The following is a 15,000-nucleotide window of genomic DNA, read 5'->3' as shown; positions in this document are numbered from 1 at the left end:
AGTATAGTTTGTTGATTTCTTTTGATGCCGTAATGGTCTCTTGTAAAAGAAATTGAGGAATTAAAAAGGCCTTAAAGTGATTAAATGGTCACTTTAGAAATGTGCACACAATTTTTACTGTTGAGTGAGAAAACAGTGTAGCACATTAACCCTTTAAGACCTGAGGCTATTCTTAAAAAATGTTTTCTAAATCCTAACAGTTTTTTGAAAAAAAAAAATCAAAAAGAAATGTTTTTCAAGATGTTTCAAAAATAGCAGATCTACAAGCTCATAGTGCGGAACTCAGTGCCGCGCTATGAGCTTGTACATCTGCTATTTTTGAATAGTCAAAGAAAGCTAAAGTGACACAGATGCGTGGAGAGGAGAGGAGAGGATTCTAAGGGTGTACATGTGCAGCCCTGGTTGCCTAGCAACGTGTGGCAGAATAAGGTCGCGGAGCTCAAAGGGAGACGAGTGTTCTGACTCAGCCAGTGGTGTTGAAGGCAAACACTAGAACTGTAACAATAACTATGTGATGAACAATCTAGAAACCTAGTGGTTCTCAAACTATTTCAGGACCCCCAAAATTGATATGTATTTCTGAAAATATTTTGTGACAGGAATGCATATGCTAATTATTTTTTTTAAACAAATACTTTCAAAGGTTAATACGAGCATCATAAAATATCTTAAATGTGTTTTTGTTAGCACATGTACGTTCCATAGGGCTCGACCAGACATGGACAAAAGACATTGTCAACCTGTGAGTAAAAGATGAACTTTGAGTAAAAGATGAACTATTTCTAAAATAAATACATTATTTAAGGTGTTTTTTTAACCCATTAAGACCGGGAACGCATCTGTGTAACCACTTTAACCATTATTTTATACTTTGGATATTCAAAAATAGCAGATATACGCTATGAGCTTGTAGATCTGCTATTTTGAAAAAATCGTGAAAATGTGTGCAAATACTTTTTAAGGGAAAATGTTTTACTCAAATGTTTGCTTCTGGTGGTCCCCATTAAAAAATATTTTTGAGATGGGGGTCCATCTCAACACAAATACATATCATTTTGGGGGTCCTTGACATGAAAAAAGTTTGAGAACCACTGATATTATAGCAACATAAACTTCTTTTTTCAAAAAAAAAACAGTAGGATTTAGAAGACATTTGTAGAATCCCCCAGAAGCAAAGATTTGAGTAAACATTTTTTTGCTTTAAAAATACATATATTCAAAGATTTTCACGATTAAAATAAATAAATAGCCAAAGAAATCTAAAAATGACAGAGATACGTTCCCGGTCTTAATGGGTTAAGAGATCAGACACCACAATACCTTTGCTTAGTTCCCCTTCCTCCCTGGCTCCCTGTCTGTGGCATTCTTACAACACACTCTCACTCCCCAAAATGCATATCGTGACTTCTTGTGACAAATGTGACCAAACGTCAAACATTTTGACTGGAAGGGAGTACCGTTCCAATCAAACGGTGCCGTCTTCGAGGTGGAGTTATGTCCCGATAGGGACAGAATGGTAACTCATATCCCCCCTAGTCCACTTGTGGCGTCGAGGGTATACCCCATCCAGTCTAACGTTTGGTCAAATGTGTCCCAACAAGTCAACCGTTTGCCGTCTTGGGGAGTGAGAATGCGTTTATTTTTAAGGCCTTTGAACGCAAATGTAAGACTTTCTTTGACTTTCTGTCTTTTTAAGTCCTTAATAAGATCTTATTTGGTCAATTTAATAACTAAATATAAATGACCAAAAAAGTGAAATACTGAAATAAAGTAAAAGTGCCCAAAAATAATTATACTCAAGTACAGATTTGAGTAAACGTGTTTTTTTCTTTTCTTTTTGTGGATTTTGTATTTTTTTTTTAATTGTTGAAAAATGTTGAATTTTGGGGGGATTCTTTGAAAATATTGGAATAAATATATATATATATTTTTTTAAATATAAGAAACGGAAAATAAGGGGATATTTACTTGCAAGCCATAGAAAAAGGTCAGCGACCCAAACTTGGGTCCCGACCCACTGTTTGGGAAACAGTGGCGTATTATAGTGTACGTACCAGTGAAGATGGGGCAGAGCTTCTCCCAGCATGTGATGCCCCCCTCGGAGGTGAACTGACCCAGAGCCACCTCCAGGAAGAACACCGGCAGACCCCCCCCAAACAGGAAGATAGTGTAAGGGATGAGGAACGCACCTGGGGAGAGAGAGAGAGAGAGAGAGAGAGAGAGAGAGAGAGAGAGAGAGAGAGAGAGAGAGAGAGAGAGAGAGAGAGAGAGAGAGAGAGAGAGAGAGAGAGAGAGAGAGTGTGAGCCAAAAGTTACAAATAATACGCTTAGTGCACTACTCAATTTGTAGAGAGAACAAAAATCACCTCTGTTTAAAAAAAACACCTGTTCAAAAAGAAAGGCACAATTCTCCCTCCTGCACCGAACACATTACGTCTTCCTGAGCCCCCAAAAAAAGCTAAAACCCTCTACATAGTCCACTATACTACAACAATGTTGTGTACACTCTTTTTCCTGAGGGGGTATTTTGGACCAAACACAAACAGTTCATGAGAAAACACTTCTCCCAGCCCTTGAAACCACACAGGACCCAACATGCTGAATAACCCCCCTCCCCAACCTAGAACACTGAGTAACCAGGTGTGCCACTGTTTCAGTCTGCAAACCAAAAAAGACATCCCTCCCCAGTGCTAGGATCCAGGTGTGCCCTGTGTCTGTTTGTAGCTATTGCACCACGTGCAAATTACAATCCTCCATTGGAGGTCGCCAGCCCTTTTCTCTATAGGCTCTATGCAAAGCAGCCATATTATCACTTCCTTCACAAGTGTTACTAATGATACTAATGAAGGCTCTGTTCCATTTAGTGTAGCACAGTGGTTTCCACGACCCCCATAACTCTGAGAGTGTACAAATGGAACCAAATGGACCCTTACGGGTCCATTTGGTTCCATTTGTACACTCTCAGAGTTACACACCTGTAAGGGGCCATTTGGAAGCCCATGAGGGTCCCTGGACCCCAACTGTAGACCCACTGGTGTAACAGAGTGTTTCCAGTGAGCCAACATGCACAATACCAGAACCCTGACTCTCTTTGACCAGAATGGAACAGAGCCTTCATTAGTATCATTGGTAACACCTGTGAATGTCTTCATAATATGGCTGCTGTGAATAGAGCCTATGGGCGGCTACTCCACTACATCTCGGAGGCAAATATTGTACTTTTACTCCACTACAATGATTTGAAAACTTTAGTTACTAGTTGCTTTGCAGATAAATATTGTTACATTATAAAACATACCTGAACAACTTTAGCCTTATTTCTGCTATTCGAAAATAGCATATCTACAAGCTCACAACGCAACGTGTTGCAACGCGTTGTGAGCTTGTAGATCGGCTATTTTCATTTTAGTACTTTTACTTTTAGTACTTTAAGTACATTTTGATACCAATACGTTTGTGCTTTTCCTCAAGTCAATTTTGAATTCCGGACTTTCACTTCCGGACCTCCACCACGGTCTGGATGATCTAATGTTCAGCCATTTGTCCCAAGGCGTCAACTGACATTGCAGTCATTTTAATCAAATGCCCAACTTTCACACAGCCAGCCTCTCTCAGAGCAGACCGCAGGCTAGCAGGGGATATAGTAGAGTCTGTGTTTCTACAAAGGTGTTGTAAAACAACGGTTCTTTCGAGTTTAGCTCTTCATTAAAACTGTTAAACCATCCCTGTAGCAGCGCAAACAGACTACCAAGCCTTGGGCACCTTAACCATAGATCTTCAAGTGTCTCCTCCTCCTGACAGAACGGAAAACGGAGAGAGAGAGAGAGAGAGAGAGAGATGTTAACCAATTAAAGTCTCTAGACTTAGTAAACTGGACCGGAGTTGTCGCTGTATACTTGGGCCGCTGTTTTCTGTCTACAACAAATATGTCTGCCGAAAATAGCCAATCTACAAGCTCACAACGTGTGTGTCACACGTGGGACTAATGGACAGACGGATCCCTGTTCTAACATGGACATGTATTGTTTCTAGTATTTCCCTCCACTAGAAAGGATTGCTATAGCGCCCCCCTTCGGCCAATTGGAGTAAGATTTGTGTCAGTGATATTTGGAATGCCTCTCTACCATACTGCACAGTTTCATACAAATATGAGTCTGCATTTATGTGTAAGGGGCAGAAGAATAGTTTTCATAAAACCGCAATATTCATTGGCTCATAAAAGTTTCATTTTTTCACATACAAACTTCTCTTCCCCTGGGATTTTAGATTTTGGTCCAAAGTTCATGCGTAAAAAGTTTCGTGCAGATTGCTCAAACATCCCAGGAGATGATTTGAGTTTGAACTGTTTTTCATCTAATTCAAAATGGTGGGAGATCTAAAGGTCAAAGGTCAAAAGTCAGACCACGAAAGCGGTTCGGCATGAGGAGAAGCATATTGAAGTTTCACGGCTGTACTGTAGGTCAAACAGGGCATGAGTTATACCTGTTCAAAGTTTTGCATTCAATTGATCGCTACAGCGCCACCCTTTGGCCAATGGTTGTGGCTTTCATGTCACTGACCCTTGACACAGCCCTACCATATAGCCGTTTCGTAAAAAAGTGACGGCACGGTAGAGATAATAAGGCGATTATGCGTACAATGGCGGAAGAATAATAATAACAAAAGTGTAGAGATACAAAGAGGGTCCAGGGCCCTATAAGGCCTTGGCCCCTCAATAATAATAATAACAATAATTCCTTACCTCCACCGTTCTTGTAGCAGAGGTAGGGGAAACGCCAGACGTTTCCTAAGCCCACAAAGCCCCCCGCCACGGACAAGACAAAGTCCAGCTTGCTGGCCCACTTCTCTCTCGGGGGGTGCTTGCCCTCGGCCTCGTCCTCTGGCCGCGTGCCAGGACTCTTCCCCGGGGACGGCTTCAGCGTGTCTTTATGGAAGTCCTTCAGACACTGCAGCTTCTCCTTCTGAGACATGGTGCTATGGAGAGAGAGAGAGAGAGAGAGAGAGACACAGAGAGAGAAGGTCAGCTTCTCCTTCTGAGACATGGTGCTATGGAGAGAGAGAGAGCCAGAGAGAAGGTCTCTTACAGTCCGCTAACGCAGGGGTCTTCAACGTTTTCAGGCCAAGGACCCCCTAGCTGAGACAGAGATGAAGCAGGGACCCCTACTCTATATTGTATAAAATTGTGTTTCAGATTAAAGTTTTTTTTTACTTAGTCTGCTATTTTTTCCCTCTACACCTATAGCCTCTTGGCCAAAAATAGCCGATCTACAAGCCTCAACGCCTCGCGCTGCGAGGCGTTGAGAGCTTGTAGATCTGCTATTTTCGGCTATAATGTTCCCCTCAGAAAAGGAATTTTAGGGTTCAAGTGGTTAATGTAAAAAAACTAAATCCTATCACACAAAGATTTAGCAGACCCCCTATATAGTAGCTCTGAGGACCCCCTAGGGGTCCCGGACCCCCTGTTGAAGACCCCTGCGCTAACGCTATGCATTTCCACATAGCAGTCCAGTACCACAGAGGTTCTTTATTATTAGGTTCTTTATTCTTTATTAGGATCCCCATTAACTTCCACAAAGTGGTCGATATCGTCTTCCAGGGGTCCACACAAAAAGTTATATAATAAAAACAGACAATAGTTAATAATGTCCTCAGTACCAGCCTACCAGGTACCACACCGCACCTAATGGCCTTGCACGGTATCGCACCCAAAATATCGCCCATTCCCATAGCGCTAAATTATAATAGGTCTGCCCCCTCCCAAATCCACAGCTATGTGTTGCAGACTATACGCTCATTGACACTCCTTTGTAATGAAGTAAGTACATACAGGTGGAGATCGTTGCTTTGTCCCTAACAATGTCATGTAAAGTGGCCAACTGTCCTGTACACCAGTGGTTCTCAACCAGTGGTCCGGGGACCACCAGTGGTCCTTGAGGGGGTTCCAGGTGGTCCCCAGCTAAATGATGGATTTCTTTTACACTCTCAAAAGTTAAATTATTGTTATGCTAATTTAAATAATTGTTATGTCGTGCCTGTTATCTCTCCTGTGGTACCAACATCAATACAATTGTGGACAAAATTGTATCCAGCGACGACAAAATATTCTAAGTCTTGGGTCTGAGGGGCTAAATCTCATCAAATGGTGGTCCTTGACTCAAATGACGAATACATAATTGACCTTGACATGAAAAGGGTTGAAAAGTGAAAACCACTGCTGTACACGAATCCAAATCCCCTGTGCAGGCAGTACTCCAGCTATCGGTATGAACCAAAAGGACCCTTAAAGCTCTGTAAACCCAGAGTGTAAAAATGGAAGCCAATAGATGTTAATAAAACTGTTAAGACAAACAAATGTAAACAAATCACAGCAAACTAGTGCAACATATATATATATATATATATATATATATATATATATATATATATATATATATATATAGAAATTAAAAACAAGAAACACGGCCAACTACAAGAGGCCCTATGCACAGCAGCCATATTGTAAGACATTCACAGGTGTTATCAATGATACTAATGAAGGCTCTGTTCCATTCTGGTCCGACGGAGTCAGGGTGCTGATATTGTGCATGTTGGCTCACTGGAAACACTCCCAAATGGCCCTTTACGGGTGTGTAACTCTGAGAGTTACGGGTCCATTTGGTTCCATTTGTACACTCTCAAAGTTATGGGGGTCGTGGAAATCTGAAATTCAAAAATCTGAGAACTACTGTGCTACACTAAATGGAACAGAGCCTTCATTAGTATCACTGGTAACACCTGTGAAGGAAATGATAATATGGCTGCTGTGCATAGAGCCTTGTCCTGGAGTCCTGGGATAGCATAAGATATCTCTGACTCACGTAACCCCAGCTCACTTTTACTAGGCTGGGATGGTTCAATTAAGGTGGAGGACAGAGTACTTGCAATGGGTCTGGTCTTTAAGATACTCAGAGGATCAGTGGTCCATATACCTGTCAAACTACTTCTCTAGAGCACTGGTTCTCAACCCCAGAGGGGGTCCCCCAGATGACAGTGAAGTGACACTTTAAGGACTTTTAAGACCTTTTTAATACATACATACGGGAAGAAAAACGTGGTCAAACATTGGCCAATTGTCAAATCATGTAAGAAAGAGGCAATTTTTGTTGTGAGCTTGTAGATCAACTATTTACACAATATATGTCTGTGGAACCGAGGCAAACTATATAATTCCAAGTGCTTGTCAGGGTGGGGGGTCCCCAGTTCAAATATGATTATTTTGGGGGGTCCCCAGTTCAAATTTGAATAATTTGGGGGCTCCCAGTTCAAATATGATAATTTTGGGGGACTCTGAAGTGACCCGGAAGTTTAAAAAGAATCGTCTTGTTTACTTCCTGTTTATTTCTAGAGGGGAAATCCCTATATCTCCGTTCCTCTTTGCTTTATGGTCAAAACAAGGCATTTTCAACAGGCCACAGCTCTGCAATGGAATATTGTGCGCAGCTACTTTTTTTCCCCCCGTGATCCGGAGATTCGCGTGCGTTTAATGCGCCGATCTCTGTGTGTGCAGCGATCACGGAAAATATTCCATGATTGTTCAGAAAAAACACTTGTTTTTTGCTGTTACTGGGGTGACACTATTACTCTTTTACTCGGGCAGTTAAAGAGTTCTCCTATCTTTCCGTAGCTCCGTCTGTTGTCATTTTTAGGATCATGCACTGCTCTATCGATTTCTCCACCGAGGTCAAAGTTCACTGCAAATGTTGTCATTTTGTCACTGATTATTGAACAGGTTTTTTTTTTGTTTGTTTTGTTCTCAGTTGCAGAAGTCATCTGGTGTCACCAGGCTTTCAGCCACCAGCCGCAGTGGTGGAAAAAGTACTTAGATATTTTACTTATGTGAAAGTATCAATACTGAACTATAGAAATACTCTGTTACAAGAAAAAGTCCGGAATTCAAAATGTACTTGAGTAAAAGTACAAAAGTATTGGTATCAAAATGTACTTAAAATACCAAAAGTAAAAGTACTACAATTTTTGAAAATAGCAGATCTACAAGTTCACAACGCGTCGCGTTGCGACGCGTTGTGAGCTTGTAGATCGGCTATTTTTAAACATAAAATAGGGCTAAAGTGGTTAATGTATGTTTTATAATAGAATCATTTATATCTGCAAAGTAACTAGTAACTAAAGTTTTCAAATAATTGCAGTGGAGTAAAAGTACAATATTTGCCTCTGAGATGAAGTGGAGTAGAAGTACAAACAATTGGAAATACTCCAGTAAAGTAAAAAATACCTCAAAATTGTACTTAAGTACAGGACTTGAGTAAATGTACTTAGTTACTTTCCACCACTGTTCAGCACTGGCTGTGGAAAGCCTGCTTTCTCTCCTGAATGAACCAGTGTGATCCCGTCTAGAACCCGCCAACTGTTATCCGCTCGTTGGTCATAAACGGGCTCTATGCACGGCAGCCATATTGTAAATAAATTGGGCCTCTTCCTTACTTCCAACAGGACCTTAAGGACGTGTGTGTGTGTGTGTGTGTGTGTGTGTGTGTGTGTGTGTGTGTGTGTGTGTGTGTGTGTGTGTGTGTGTGTGTGTGTGTGTGTGTGTGTGTGTGTGTGTGTGTGTGTGTGTGTGTGTGTGTGTGTGTGTGTGTGTGTGTGTGTGTGTGTGTGTGTGTGTGTGTGTGTGTGTGTGTGTGTGTGTGTGTGTGTGCACCCAGACGGGGTTAGACATTGTGGCAACAAGGACACAGGGATAAACACACTTCCTGTTGGCATTAACCCTTTCCTTACATAAACACAGCAAAATGTATATATTTTTTTAAATAGCCGATCTACAAGCTCACAGCGTTGTGTGAGCTTTGTAGATCAGCGATTTTCAAATAGCCAAAGTGTAAAGTAGATCTTAAGCGTTCTCGTTTGTTTTGTGTTATTAATCAAAATTTGCAAAGTAACTACTGACTAAAGTTGTCAAATAATTGTAATGGAGTAAAAAGTATCTCTCAACGTAAAACTCTCTGGGCCCTCTTAATTACCGCCAGGTCTTACGTCTTAACTTAAGACGTGGAGGCGTGGCCAATACCATTTTGCTATTATGAGTGCGGTAATCTGCGCACTGCGCCAAGGCGCTACGCGGTAAACGGTCTGAATTAGTCATGAGTGTGCTTGAGCGTTACTTCAACCAAACCAATCAGGCTGCCATTCCCTTTAAGACAGGGGTCTTCAACAGGGGGTCCGGGACCCCTAGGGGGTCCTCAGAGTTACTACAGGGGGTCCGCCAAATCTTTGTGGGATATGATTTTTTTTTTTTTTACCATAACCACTTGAACCCTAGAATTCCTTTTCTGAGGGGAACATTAGCCAAAAATAGCAGATCTACAAGCTCTCAACGCCTTGCGCTGCGAGGCGTTGAGAGCTTGTGTCGGCTATTTTTGGCAAAGAGGCTATAGGTGTAGAGGGAAAAAATAGCAGACTAAGTAAAAAAAAACTTTTAATCTGAAACACAATGTTATAAAATATAGAGTTGGGGGTCACTGCTTCATCTCTCTCTCAGCTAGGAGGTCCTTGGCCTGAAAACGTTGAAGACCCCTGCTTTAAGATCAACGCATGACGCAGCGCTATTTTCCGTGCGTTAAGTGGTGAGATCAAAAGAGAAAGAAACCTCACATTGAAAGGAGAGATGTCCAAGTGCTGATACAATCATAATTGATACATCGAATTAACATAGACACGTTGGAGATTTGGTCTGACCGCGTCTTAACGCTATGCGGTGAGACAAAATAGCAGATACTGCATAGCGCCCTTAATTAACATATGAACCCCCCCCCAGGCGTTAAATATGCTGGCGAGTCTTAAGCCTTAGGTGTTTGCGTTCAGCGCGACTGGCAAAATAGCGATTGCGCATAAGACGGTGGCGTTATGACTTAATTACTGCATAAGACCTGAAAATAAGACGCGCATAATAGGGCCCTGTCTGTCTGTCTGTCTGTCTGTCTGTCTGTCTGTCTGTCTGTCTGTCTGTGTCTGTCTGTCTGTCTGTCTGTCTGTCTGCCTGCCTGCCTGTCTGTCTGACTGACTATTAAAAAATGTAAACACACACACACACACACACACACACACACACACACACACACACACACACATGACTCAGGGAAAAGGGTGGGAAAGGCGGGTTAATGAGCCTGTCCGTCACAATATGATTATGTAACCATGACAACACACACACACAGGCACACACACGTGCACACACACACCAGCGTCACTACTGGTGACAAAACATGTTAATTCACATTGAATTCAAGGACGATAACCCCCACCCCTCATCATTAAGACTATTAGACGGAGCACTGTGATTGGACAGAACGTTAAGCAGGGATCAGGGTGACAGTCAGCTGTAAATTTCCACCAGAGAGAGAGAGAGAGAGAGAGAGAGAGAGAGAGAGAGAGAGAGAGAGAGAGAAAGGGAGCGAGAGACAGAGACAGAGACAGAGACAGAGACAGACAGACAGACAGACAGACAGACAGACAGACAGACAGACAGACAGACAGACAGACAGACAGACAGATAGACAGACAGACAGACAGACAGACAGACAGATAGTGAAACTCAGCAGTTGTGTTATGTGTCACATGTGATGGAAAGTGTCTCTATTTTATATGTGTGTGTGTGCGTGCGCGCGCGCGTGCGTGCGTGTGAGTGTAAGTGTGAGTGTGAGTGTGAGATGTAGTGGAGTAGCTGAAGTATAGACATACTCAAGTAAAGTAAAAGTGCTTCGGAATTGTACTTAAGTACAGTAGTACATGTATGTAGTTACTGTCTACCAGGTTTACAGGTGTTTTTTTCCCCATCATGTTGTAGTTTTTGGTAAAAAGAGAGACATGAATTAATGTTGCTCCAGTATAAAATCACCAGGGAGCTGTTTTCATTCATTAATTGCATTTCAACTCATTTCTTTCGGCTCCTTCATTGTTTTTGTTGTGTTTTGATTGCGTTCTGACCTCGGCCAGCTTTAACAACAACTCTATGAATTCTGTGTGTTAAGCAAAGTCTGCAGAAATGCAGGAAAACTGTATCCCTACGGCAAAGTTTCATTGAAGGCAATTCAAACTGCTTTACGTCATTGGTTCTGAAAGTGGGGTCCGGGGACCCCCAGGGGTCCTCGGGGGGGTACCAGGGGGTTCCCAGCAAAAAGTGTTAATTTTGCATTGAATTCAGTTTAGCCACTTGAGCCCGATATACATAGGCTATTTGAAAATAGCCGATCTAAAAGCTCACAATGTGTCGTGTTGTGAGCTTGTAGATATGTTATTTTTGAATAGCCAAAGTGTAAAATAATGCTTTTTAGCTCAAATCTAAAAATGACAGTTCCAGGTCTTAAAGGGTTAATAGCCCAAACATGTAATAGGGCTTTAGTGTTTAAACTGTTCCTCATTTTGTTGGGGACCCCTTCTTGTATCCTACTGGCTCACCTGCCAGCGAGGAGCCCCCACCGGGACGACGTAGCGCGCCCTCCGTCCAACTCCTCCCGCCCAACACTCCCTGCTGACAGGCTCCACCCCCAGCGCGTAGGAATACATACAGTGACAATTATCATCCTCGCCGCCCGGCTTCCCTCCCCCGGACACGGACAAATAGGCTCCATCCTTACTTCCTTCACAGGTGTTACCAATGATTCTAATGAAGGCTCTGTTCCGTTTAGTGTAGCACAGTGGTTCTCAAACCTTTGAATTTCAAGGACCCCCTTCTGAGTGTACAAATGTACACCCGTAAGAGGCCATTTGGAACCCCCTCAAGGAACCACAAAGGTACCTGGACCACACTTTGAGACCCACTGGTGTAGCAGAGTGTTTCCAGTGAGCCAACATGCACAATATCAGCACCCTGACTCTGTTTGACCAAGAATGGAACAGAGCCTTCATTAGTATCACCTGTGAAGGAAGTAAGGAAGAGGCCCAATTTCCTTTCAATATGGCTGCTCTCTGCACTCTCTCAACACTCTGCCAAACCAGACGGACCGCCATGGATTCAAACCCCACGACTCCGCAGTAGTGGGCAGACACTTTACCACTGCGCCACCCAAACACCCAGTATATTTTTGTTTTAATTACCCTCCCCCCTTTCCAATTTGCCCCCCTAGGCCCCCCCTGGCAGGGGCCCTCACTGAAACCTGGGGTTTCAGAGTGTCAATGTCAATTACATTAAAAAGAGCACTTCACCCATTTTCAATATAATTGGTTCTCACCATTGCTCATCGGTGGGCGGGTTTAGTCATTTTAAACACGATTTCAAACTTTGTTTCTCCCCCTTTTTTAAATTAACTAGGCTGGCCTGCGCTCTTCTGTCGTTGACCATGTTGTAGAAACGTCTCGCGATTCTCTGTGATCTAGCCAATAAGCTTAGCTTAGCCAATAATAAACCTGTGACACACACACACGTGTTGCCAACCACGTAAACATTATGACCTTTTCCATCTTCAAATTATCCTCCTCACGTCCTCAGACCTGTAAGCCCCTCCCAATTGCCATTTGGCACATTCCATCAAGGGGTCGTCTGAAGCTCACGCCCCAAATCTGGGACCATTTTGGTCTGAGTTATGCTCACAGACATTTGGTGGCTTATAGCGATGGATCTCAAACTTTTTCATGTCAAGGACCCCCAAATTCATATGTATTTGGCGGCGGACCCCCCATCTGAAAATATGTTGTGCCAGGGACCCCCATACAAGATGTGTGTTAAAAATCTGAACACAAATCTTTGAAATATAAGGACCCCTGGGGGTCCCCGGACCCAAGTGGCTTATGGAGCCTCCTCTCCTCTCTCCTCCAAAAGAAAAGTGGCGTTGCGGACGCCAACCATTTCCAGGTCACACTGGAGCATTGGTTCCCAAAGTTGGGTCCGGGGACATGAAAAGGTTTGAGAACCACTGCACTAGGCTCTATGCACAGCAGCCATATTATCACTTCCTTCACAGGTGTTACCAATGATACTAATGAAGGCTCTGTTCCATTTAGTGTAGCACAGTGGTTTCCACGACCCCCTTAACTCTGAGAGTGTACAAATGGAACCAAATGGACCCGTATGTAAGGGGCCATTTGGAAGCCCATGAGGGTCCCTGGACCCCAACTGTAGACCCACTGGTGTAACAGAGTGTTTCCAGTGAGCCAACATGCACAATATCAGCACCCTGACTCTGTTTGACCAGAATGGAACAGAGCCTTCATTAGTATCATTGGTAACACCTGTGAATGTCTTCATAAAATGGCTGCTGTGAATAGAGCCTCTTGAGGACACGAGGAGGCAGACATCCAAACCGGGGCGGGTTAGAAGCCCCCGTCTTCTCCTCAGGAGATGAAATGCGTCTGCGGTACGATGCTCTCCGCCCGGTGGTCGGCCGGGTTGGCCGACGCCTCGTAGTTGCAGATGGTCACCTGGTGCCGGTGGGCCTCGGAGTACTGCCCCCGCAGCCCGATGTAGTACACCCGCGTGGTCTCCTCGCCGAAGTTCGCCGACACGTGGATGGCGAGGTCGTGGACGTTCGAGAAGCGCACCATCTTGGTGGGGTACTCCAGCTCGGCCAGGGGGTCCCGGTTGAGGCGGAACACCTGCTCGGGCTCTCGCTCCGCCACGTCGTCGAACGACATGCCCGGGACGTTCTTGTAGAGGCGCACCTCGGCCGGGTGCGAGTCGTCGTCCTCGCCCGACACCATGATGCCCTTGAGCCTCACGCTGCCGGTGAAGGGCACGTTGAAGAGCAGCTCGTGGTCGGCGTCGCTCTGGACGTGGTTGTCGCGGTCGGTGCGCTGGTCCCACGGCTTGAACACCGTCCGGCCGGCCCCGTCGCGGCTCTCGTTCAGGCACTGCAGCCGGTCCACGTCGATGCGGCGCCACAGGCCGTACTCCACGCCGCGCTCCGCCGGCTCGTGGGCGCAGTCGCACGACGAGCCGCAGCCGCGGCCGTGGCCGTGTTCCGCCCCTCCCCCGTCCCCACCGTGACCGGACATTCTGGGGCTGATGTGTACGGTTATCGAGAACGCGCTTGGTTAGATTATAACGCAAAAAGATGGAATTATTTGAATATCTGACCTGTTATTACCTTGTTCTTTGTAAACCAATGATGGAGCGACGTCTTTACAAGTGTAAACCGGTGATGTGACGATAAAGTTATTTGAAGACGACAAGCTGTTTTCAAAGTGTGACGTCAGTCGTCTATGACATATCTATGATGTAATGACTCCAAATATGGGCAAGGTTTAACCGGTTAACCCATTAACCACCGGTTCTAAAACCTGGTCATTTGAAATGCATTAAGGAAACTGACCCCATAACTCTGAGAGTGTACACATGGAACCAAATGGACCCTTACAGGTTTGTAACTCTGAGAGTGTACACATGGAACCAAATGCCAGTTGGTTCCATGTGTCCACTCTCAGAGTTACAGACCTGTAAGGGTCCATTTGGTTCCAAACCTATTCAGACCCATCCAACAGATCAGTGCTTCAGTCTGTTTATTCAATCAGTTTATCCAGCCCTATTGCAGGAAGTTCCATTAGACACATTATCCATTACGTCCTGTCTGTCTGTCTGTCTGTCTGTCTGTCTGTCTGTCTGTCTGTCTGTCTGTCTGTCTGTCTGTCTGTCTGTCTGTCTGTCTGTCAGTCTGTCTGTCTGTCTGCCTGCCTCTCATTCTCTACGCAGGAAATACCACACATACACACACACACATGCTTACACACACACACACACACACACACACACACACACACACACACACACACACACACACACACACACACACACACACACACACACACACACACACACACACACACACCGAGTTAAGTGGAGTGAGTCAATAACGGACTGCTGTGGAAGTCAATGAAGGCTGTGTGTGTGTGTGTGTGTGTGTGTGTGTGTGTGTGTGTGTGTGTGTGTGTGTGTGTGTGTGTGCGTGCGTGCGTGCGTGCGTGCGTGCGTGCGTGCGTGCGTGCGTGCGTGCGTGCGTGCGTGCGTGCGTGCGT

General features: G+C 44.4%; 2 protein-coding genes across 2 annotated transcripts in view; both read right to left on the bottom strand.

Moving 5' to 3' along the window:
- LOC311048958 (sodium- and chloride-dependent taurine transporter-like) overlaps positions 1–15,000 on the bottom strand; it is a 52,618-nt gene that overhangs the window by 26,856 nt on the left and 10,762 nt on the right. Inside the window, exons 2-3 of the mRNA XM_084062341.1 lie at positions 4,742–4,974; positions 2,055–2,189 (exon numbers count right to left, since the gene is read on the bottom strand). Coding sequence (XP_083918467.1) covers positions 2,055–2,189; positions 4,742–4,970 — 364 coding nt within the window. The 5' untranslated portion in view covers positions 4,971–4,974. The remainder of the gene's footprint in view (positions 1–2,054; positions 2,190–4,741; positions 4,975–15,000) is intronic.
- Positions 13,324–13,983, bottom strand: LOC311048746 (PITH domain-containing protein 1-like; the record flags this gene model as incomplete). The annotated part of the gene is made up of 1 exon (XM_084062021.1): positions 13,324–13,983. One exon carries the CDS (start codon positions 13,981–13,983, stop codon positions 13,324–13,326), a length of 660 nt encoding a protein of 219 aa, XP_083918147.1.

This window comes from Gymnoscopelus microlampas (assembly GCF_963454915.1).
Source record: "Gymnoscopelus microlampas genome assembly, chromosome: 7".
NCBI lineage: Eukaryota > Metazoa > Chordata > Actinopteri > Myctophiformes > Myctophidae > Gymnoscopelus > Gymnoscopelus microlampas.
The sequence above is the reverse complement of the archived record's forward strand: the minus strand, read 5'-3'. Positions and strand labels throughout refer to the sequence as shown.